Genomic DNA, 9,540 nt, shown 5'->3' with positions numbered 1-9,540 from the left:
ATTTTTTGAAAAGAACATTATGTCTTATAGCGCACTGCTATAGGCATTCTACACAGCGCACTACTATGAGGACTTCATAAGGTTGTGCAGCACGGTTTAGCGGCACTTAAACGCTCAATCTAACGTTCAATGCAGGGTTACCTAGATACACTCTACATTAATAATCGGTTGTGCGCGAGATAAAACTTGTGTAAACATGAAATAGCAGATGCGATACATTTTTATTTTAAGCAACAAGGTTTCTTATTTCTATATTTCTGTTACGTGTTTAACCTTTGCTTAGACAAACCTAATTTGGCAGGTCCAGTTCACTTTTGTGGTAAAGCACTTGTGTATCACCTACTTTCCTTGGTATTATTGTATATCCTGGGTTTCCACTAATGATATACATTAAATGAAAAGCAAGCCGTTTTTAAAGTATTCCATTTGGTTATGGATTGCTCACTTTGGAGAATTCAAGTTTGGTGCCTTTTAAAAGATCTCTTTTCATAAATTTTATTGTGGACTTATTGCGAACGTTTAAATTTCCTCTTTGTTATGTAGCCATATCTTGAGACAATACAAAATCTCCACGATATATATATACATACATTGCATATTTCCGTCATAAAAACAATACTAATACTAAACGTCTGCACGTTAGAGCTATTATTACTTTAGGGGTGCATGCGGAAACACAAGAACTTTGATCTCAAGTAAAATACAACACAAAAGTGAAATCTATATGTTAACTTTAAGAGCTACCTGCTTGTTCTAACAAAAACGTCATTTAATTATTACTTGCATTTCTCTGACCCGCTCACATTATAATTTTTTTATGCGGACATTGGGCGTTATTTGCAACGATACATTTAACGTCGCGATATAAAAAAAATAAAATGAATAATAAAAAAAAGGTTTCGTAATTACGTCGTCAAATAAGCGCTAGCAAGATCAATTTCAGTAGTTACATCAAGTAACAAGTGTATTTGATATGACATCTTTTTATCGAGGGCTCTTCCTGGTGCTTTATCGAGCGCTTGCCCTAGGATACATGTTCATATGTTACCACGACTGCAACCTAAAATTACGAAAGGATATTAAAATATATTTAGATCGCTACTTGTACGTTTTGTTAAAAAATTTCGGGAATTCTCATACAGGCTAACGAATAGTCCTTATTTATGTGTTCCAGATGGCTGCATGCAGCCTAATCCCCGAACCTACGTGTAAATGAAGACTATCCTTTACACGAAACTGGTTTATAATAATTTAAAAAATGTATGAAGCCACAAAAAGTAATTAGTTTGTCATAAGAAACTTAAGTTAAATGTTTTTGCTGCCAGTATTTCTTTAACATAAGAATTTGTAAAAAACGTGTAACAGTAATATATGGTTTCGTGACCTTTAAGAACTGATTTAAAACAAATAGGTTTGGAACTAACGAAAAACCCAAGTGGTAACGTCATTGCATGGAGGTATTAAGGATCTCTATAGTATGGTCATTATTGTAATTCAATAACGTAAAATTCCAATTTTTGTGCATAACGCATGTCAAAAACTTTAATTGTTGTCTTAATTACTAAAATATTCTGAACACAAAAACATTGGCAAATAATAAATAGAGCTAACCTTGCAATTGTATGAAAAAGTTTTCTACAGTTGGTACATCACACTGAATTTCACCAGGACGAGTGTCGATTAGACATTGCTTTAAATAAACTGTTTTGTCTTTGAAACCAAAACAATTATTTTCATCTACTGCGTCTGTTCTTCTTTTAAAGTAAATGGAGAGACAAAACTTCTTGCGTAAGCATTCGTCAGCACATTGGATGTAATTGTTTGAAGTTGTCTTTAAAACAACAAAACGACTTCCGCAGTGTTCTTTACTTATGTTAAAAACTCTGTCATTAATTGGGAATAAAGTGTGTAAATTGCAGAATGGCTGCTCAGCTTTTACGGGAAAGAACGTAATGAGATATGAAGCAAATATAATTTTCTGTAACATTTTTGCAGCTTTCATTTACTCTTCTAACCGTTTTAAAATTTTCCACTTTAATCTTGTTTACTTTTTCTTTTCTTATTCTTACATTTTTCTTTGATATTTTGTTCTTTATCATTTTTTTCTCGCCTTTTTTCTTTTTAGAGATTTCGTTTTACAGTTTAATTTTTCATGTGAGCGTTATATCTAAATCATTTAGGTGTTATCTCTTTATTTTTATGTTTTTGTGCAGCGAACAAAAACAGAGAATGTTCTCATAACATTGTGTAAATTATCCACACCTTCAGTTGTAGCAACTTCAAAAGCAGAATTTTATTATTTTTATGGTATACCAAATCAGAATTTCACAAAGAAATTCTTGTTTTTATATTATGCGAAATCAACGGGATAACTTTATGTCACAATCCTTTTTAGCGATGAAATAGAATATTTTCTACGTTCTAATAATATTCATACATTAATTTGTCAACAACTTCTTTAAATTATTTGGCTTAATTAATTTTTGACAAAAAAATATTTCCCCTTTACTTAACACACAATCTGTTTTAATTAGATAGTCGTTCATGTGTTTATCTTGAATTAACAATAAATTATTTTTCGTAATCATTAGCGTATGTAACGTATGAAGGATAAAAGGCGCCAGGAATTAAGCATGCGACAAATACAATGTATCTGTGATGTTTCCATTAGAAAGAGTAAAATTTTATGATTAAAAAATATCTGTACGTGTTTTGACATTACGCTAGTGTATAGTGAACCCTCCTAACAGAAAATGATCCCCAGGCCGTAGTACAAAATTACTCCCCCCTAATTGCTTCCAAAATCAAACCATAGTCACTTATTGCATGGTATATTGAGAATAAAGCCATTGCAGTTTTGTTTGATCAGTCTGGATTTTTTCTGCGTTTCGTTTTTGTTTTTTCTCATCGTCCGCGTTTATTCAGGCTGAGAACTTTAATCTGCGAATAAGCGGTGACCTTTTGTATTTTGGGCCATGCGGTATGGCAGCGCGCGTTGCGAAGCGCCAGGTAATTATATAATCAGTTGTTACCTTTGAATGATTCTGAACAAAGGCTAGTTTATTGTTTAAAAGATATTTAATCTTTAATCTTGGCTGCAAAACACGGTTGCAGTAAATAAAACAAAGAATACCACAAACAACATCATTTTTTTCTGACTTTTACGATAATCATTAAATAGTCAAATTCTTAAGTTTTCACGGAACTTTGAAAAGATATCTCCAGTTTGATTAATGTTTAAATAAGCTGAGGTAAACAGCAAAGTACATGTGCATATAAAATATGCCTGGTAAAAATCTTAAGGATGTTGTGGACGTCTTTGCCTACAAAATATTTACCACGATAAGCTTTCTCGTCAACCTGTTTTTTTAATTTCTACAATCGCGGACAAAAATATTGAGACCAAGGCATTTTTACTCATTATCCAAATATGGACAAAACAGTCAAACAGTCAACGCTCTGCAGCCGGCAGCCGGCAGAGTGCAAAGTCGCTGCTTGTGCACACAAGTAGACCAGGCAGAGAGCGTTGAAAAGTTGCTAGTCACATTCTTTAGCACGCCTGCACACCGAAATAATTCATTTCGGGGACCACGAAGGCCCCGAAATTCGTGATTAACGGCCTTGCTGACATCAGCAACAATTTGCACATTTTAAGAAATTCGTATTTACCAAATAACTTTAGCCCACTTTGAACATAGACAGGTGAACTTTGACAAGTTCAAGATGTATGAATCTAATACAGAATGAGCCTATGCAATTACTTGTGGTTGCCAACTGCGAAATTCTTTGTCTTATGCCAACATATAGTGACCACGATTGTAGTCTCATTGTTTTACACCTATATAAAACGCGCATTGCCAATTTTTATCTTTAAAGTAGCAATGTTATGAGAACTTATCCTTTGTAACCAAGACTCTCATATGTTTAAGCAAATTTTTTTTTCTTTGTTTCGTCTGTTTGTTTGTGACATATAAATGCGATTTTATTGGCCACAATTTTCTGCAACAACCTATACCCGGAATGCTTATGTTTTTGTTGTTGTCAATGTCTGGATGATTGTGGGCGCAAAAGGGAAGCATAAAAGCTGAAATTTTGGATCCTACGCTTTAAAAAGAATTCCAAAAATGTAACAGTGCTGGGAAACTTTGATGTAAACAAAAATGTTTGAATCTGTGAGTTTGAAATTTCGATGTCTAAATAATTGTCGGGCGCAAAAGCATTAAAGAAAGAATTTTGGATCGTAATTCTGTATTCGAATTACAGAGAATGTAAAAGGACTTGCGGACTTTGATGTAAACAAAGATATTCGAATTTATGAGCAGGAAATTTTGATCTGTTTTATGTTGTTTAGTGGATTAGGCTTTGAGTTTAGTGAAATAAACGTTGTAGGTTTCCATTGGTCTTGGGATGTTGGATTTTGGGTAATACGATGCATAACTACTGTCTACACCATGAACCGGGGTGGTGAAAAATCTTTTAGCGTTTTAGTCATTTCACCAAGACAAAATTAAATGTCCATGCATTTATCGTGGTTGATCAGGATTTGGTTCATTTTGTTTATGTATTCAATGGTGCGGGTTATTGGTGAGTCTGGGGTTTTCGCCTTGAGCTTTTAGATAGCGTGTTGTTGGAACAAAAAGCGTGGTGCACTGATAGTGTGTGTATTCAAGGAGGGTGGCCTCCGCTCATGTAATATCATACTTATAGTATTAAGTTGCGGAAATATGGCCTGTGGGAAAAACGAGTTTATGTTTTTTTTTCCAGCAACCCATTTGTTCAAAAAAGCAAATTATCAATGCTCACAAATTGATAAGAATTAGCGTAAGAAATATTTACCATGATAAGCCTGTTCGACACCCAGTTGATTTTTCGTCTAATTGTTTGACACCTGCATAAAATGCGCATTGTGACTTTTTATTTCTAAAGTAGCAACTCCAATATACTTACTTTCTCTTAATCATCGATCTTTATCAACTAGTTTTAAGAAACAAAAATAACATTCAGTGATTTTTTTTAATTTAAATAAGTTATAAAATGTAGAAATATTTATAGTTTATCCTTTATTTTCTTCCAAGATGTTTTAATCTTGGTTCGACACTTTTATGCAATTCTTCTTTTTCCGGGCGCTTTAACCTGTTGGTGGCAAATGCTTTTCTCCTTACAATTCTAGACGAGGTGTTCTATTACGCCACAAGCGTATGTATACGTCAAAATATGTTTTCATGCGACCAGAGTAATCAGACGCGAACAACTATACACGTCAAGTATTGTAACCTTGTGCGACCTACCATTTTTTACCTCAACAACCAAGGATTATCATATTATAAATGTTAAAATATACATAAAAAATGTTCATTTCTTCTCTAGCAAGTTATCTTTCAGACTTTATTATGAAATTTTTTTAAAACATGGTGCTGAGCAGAGTTCAGAATGATTTATACAATTATTGCATTTAAAGCGATTATTTTTTCTGTTTCCTTCTTGGCGCAGGTCTGCAATGCTATTTGGGGTTTAATTTATTTTCAGTTGGTGGAACAGGTTGCAAGACAAGTCTTCCAATTATTGGAGGGTCGTATTCTGCACTATGTGAAATAATTCCGCAAAGAATTTATGAGGAAGCCCTGACTATTTACTTTAATTTTCCCTTTTAATTTCAATGGAATCCTTTAATTGTGATTATTGTTTCAGTAGCTTAGTTTAATATTTTCACTAATTTCGACACTTGATCAACTAGTGAATCACTTCTTATCACCTGTTAAAAGTTGGAATTGACCAAGAATAAGCTTGTACCTGTGTGTTATACTTTTGCTGCGAACTCATGGTGTTGAAGTCAAGACCAAGCGTTGCAAGGACAGTATAGGTTTCTTTAATTATGTTTAGACATTAATGTTGTAGATATTGGTGTGTACATAATAATTAAGTGTAGTTTTGATGTTTTTCTTCTGCAATTAATGTTTAGATATTTTATTTATGGTGTATACAGTCTCAAAAATCGACATTTCATTATGTTATATATCCACAGAATTTGCATGTTGAAAAGAAGTGACGCTAAATAGGACAAATTCATAATCGATACGGATCAGATATGATTCACATCTCAATTGCGATCTTCTAATGTGCGAAAGGCGTATACTTAGAAAAGGGAGCTAAAAATGACGAGATTATGATAGACAATGCATTTAAAATACCGACACGCAAAATGGTACCGTAAGTAGAAAGATGCATGCAATTGCGGTATAAAAAGAGCGCCTGAACCCGTGGATGTTTCCACAGGCCCCGACTAATGTTCTGATAAAGCACTAAAGTAAAGAAACTAGTACTGTATGACAAACAAAACACAACGTAAGCAAATGTATAAACGAACACAGAAGAACGAGTTTTATTGTGTAGAAGAAGACAGTTACACTTCGCGTTAAGACTGTTATATCGACATCTAAATAAAACAGAAATGTTACGAGGAGTTGTTTCATTTAAAAATGTATTAAACAAAAACTGTCCCGATTGTTTCCTGATAAATCATTAATAGATCTACCAAACTAAAAAAAATAAAATAAAAATAATAAAAATAACCAACAAGAATGTTAAATGAACGAGCGAATTATCCAACAAAAATAGCTTTTGAAAATCATTGTTAACAAAGAAAATGTGTACTGTGATTAAATGAGACCAGATGTTTTGTTGTTTCTAAAAAACCTACCGCATTCTTCTTGATTAAGATTCAAGTCATGCATAGAACGTTTCTTAAAAACGTGTCTGTTTAAAGAAGTGATTCTCATTTTCATATTAATGCTAAAATATACTTATAAAAGAATATGTATAGTTGAATTCCTATTATCAATCATGACAGCTTCAGATGCTGCATTAAAAGTGTCCCGGACTTGACAATTATCAAGCAATGTAATCGACAATGAACTCTCAATACACACATGTATTTTTCCAAGTCCAAATCCAAGTAGAGTAATAATAATAAGTAACCAAAATTATAATAATAATAATAAGTTTTCCACTATTTATAATAAAATTCCGAAAATAAATTCTTTAATGTCTTTTTTTTCTTTCTTCCAATTTTAATGTTTTAATAACGTCCATGAAAACCAAGTCGTTATTCAAAACAAATAACTCTTTGAACAATTTTGGATAACTTTGCATGGCATTTAAGAAATCTAAAGATTTTAAGCCGTCACTTAACTAGTCAAGGGCCACCTTCCTCCGACCAATTACGTGAACAAGAGTTTCTTTACTTTTGAAATAATTAGTCCTTCAGGCCCTGTAATAGTCTGATCCAGACCACTTGAGTAAAATGCGAGATGTGGTGACACATTCAAATACCGCTTTTCAAGTTTATAACACACAAGTCAACTGCGCTATCAAATTTATGATATTTTCAGTTGCTACTAGATCGTTGAGAGTTATTAAACCAGCAATAGCAGTGCAAACGTTTTTCTTTGAAAGTTCACAATCAATATTATCATCATTTTTAATGTTTTGTGTCAGCAATGATAACTCATTTAAAAACTGCACCGGTGATCTTTCTCTCTTCCATCCATCGTTCAGTATATAATGCAAATTTTAATCTGAAAATGGTAAAATTATTATACATTACATTAAATAAACACAGGTTTCATTTGTTGCTGTTAATGTCCTTTAGGTAATAACGTGTCAAGAGCAATATTGACCAAGCACTTGAGAAGGGGGCAGGTACTGTTAACTCATTATATAATCTTAAATTTTATTAACATACAGCTAAGAAGAATAACTAGGCCTGAGAATTACTACGTACCTCTGAATTACTTATTGTATCGGCGAAAAGGGGTTAACGAGCCGTAAAGAAGCAGTTTTCAGAAACGAAAGTTTATCATGGAGCGCTGTGCGATGTAAGCAAGGCTTAACCAGCTAAACTCTTTTCTGACAGTTGGGGGATATTGTAGTCAATATTTGGATCTATACTTGTAACAATAACTCTGAAATGAGAGCATACACAAAATCACAACAAACAGTTTTTCTCTTCTCTCTTTTTCAAACCTCCATTCATGCTAACACACATGGTTATGAATTAACAGTTTGCAAAATATCCTTAGTGTCACCTGTATTCAAAATCTGGTTGCTCTCTTTTCATCTTGAAACAATCCGCTTATAGCGATTAAGTGAAAAAAGAGAAATTCTTACTCTGGCATTACTAATCATAAATTCCGTGCCACTATTAGGTAACGTAGATTTAGCCATTTTGGTTTTTATAGCAAGAGCTGCTTCTTCAAAATTCTAGGGGATTTTACTTTCATTATTAATGTCAGTAAAGGGGTGTAAATAATTTATTTGTCGTGTTATTGTGTCAGAAGACAAAATCAGTTCATGTTTCACCTTCAACTGTTTTTATGAAACATCTGTAACAGAAAGAGTGCTGGCATTTGATTAGCTGCTGCTAGCATTTTAAATATACAGGAGGAAAATGAGTACAGATCCAAATTTGAATTGTTCTCCTTTTCTTAACTTTGTTTCTGCAGCTTATCAACTTTTCGTATATTTTGTAAGATGCATACTTAGTCCAGTATGCAAAATTCATTGAAATAGGTGCAACGAATTGATTTTAGAGGGGCGACAAAACCATATTATTTTGTTATTTTATGTTATTTCTCTTAAACATTAAATTTGAAAAAATCTGGGAAGCCTAGACAGTTACCTGTGGTCAATACGCCAAGTATCGAATTACTGGCCGAAATGTTTACAGCAATAACACCGCCGACGATCCAGGTCCATTATCCATCTTTTTCTTGATTAATATAGTGCCAGTTATACACCGAGTATGTATTCTCGATTGACATATAACATATAAAAATTCCTGTGCTGGAGGGGCTGAACTCTTTTGTATCATATCAATAATGGTTATGCAATTTGGAAGTTTCACTGACCGTGAATTTTATATGACATCATAAAATCGTATATGCATACGCCCAGGCAGCAACTTTGCGATTTTCACTCTTCACAATATTGTCAAGAAACTTCTTATTTTCAATCCACAGTGAACGGCTTATCCATCTTATGATTATTCACTTTAATCCGCAATGAAAACCAGAATCTCTCTTGTATATTTTAGTGCTTTGTTGTTTTATTATTGTTGTTGTTTTTTAAAAAATAGTTAAGTGCTAAAATAAATGAAATTAATAGCCTACCTAACCTTATTTAATATTTTAGGCGTTCTGGTTCCCTGGTTGCAGGGTTAACGTGAATAAATCTGTTTTTCGTTTTTAAGCGTAGGTTCTCGGTCCCAGCTCTGTATTATTAGATGCCATGCTACAGATTATATCCACAAATTTCAACGTACCACACAATGTTCTCCGTCATAGAATTTTGCGTCATAACAATAAATTTAAGTTACAAAAACACAATTTAAATTTAAAATGTAAATTCATAAAGTAAATTGACTATATGACAATGTAAAGGAATATTACCATTTTGAATTAAATCCTCGATTCCCAGAGCTGTGAACCGCAAACGAATCCACCAAACGACGTGCGCCAGTGCTTACAACAATGACATAGAAAG

The 9,540-nt window shown here is 33.2% G+C and overlaps 1 protein-coding gene across 1 annotated transcript; it reads right to left on the bottom strand.

Annotated features, from left to right (window-relative positions):
• Positions 1 to 508: 508 nt before the first annotated feature.
• Positions 509 to 2,158, bottom strand: LOC130627999 (uncharacterized). Its single transcript, XM_057441419.1, has 2 exons — positions 1,612 to 2,158; positions 509 to 1,060 (listed from the first exon to the last, which is right to left on the bottom strand). Exons 1-2 carry the CDS (start codon positions 2,000 to 2,002, stop codon positions 1,038 to 1,040), a joined length of 414 nt encoding a protein of 137 aa, XP_057297402.1. The 5' UTR covers positions 2,003 to 2,158; the 3' UTR covers positions 509 to 1,037.
• Positions 2,159 to 9,540: the final 7,382 nt, after the last annotated feature.

The sequence above is a fragment of the Hydractinia symbiolongicarpus genome, chromosome 2 (genome assembly GCF_029227915.1).
Source record: "Hydractinia symbiolongicarpus strain clone_291-10 chromosome 2, HSymV2.1, whole genome shotgun sequence".
NCBI classification, from domain to species: domain Eukaryota; kingdom Metazoa; phylum Cnidaria; class Hydrozoa; order Anthoathecata; family Hydractiniidae; genus Hydractinia; species Hydractinia symbiolongicarpus.
This window is presented reverse-complemented; position numbering and strand designations above follow the sequence as displayed.

Coding starts and splice junctions, on each gene's coding strand:
- LOC130627999 (XM_057441419.1), bottom strand. CDS start 2,002: ATGAAAGCTGCAAAAATGTTACAGAAAATTATATTTGCTTCATATCTC. Junction 1,061..1,611: donor CTTTTTCATACAATTGCAAG/GTTAGCTCTATT, acceptor TCGTAATTTTAG/GTTGCAGTCGTGGTAACATA.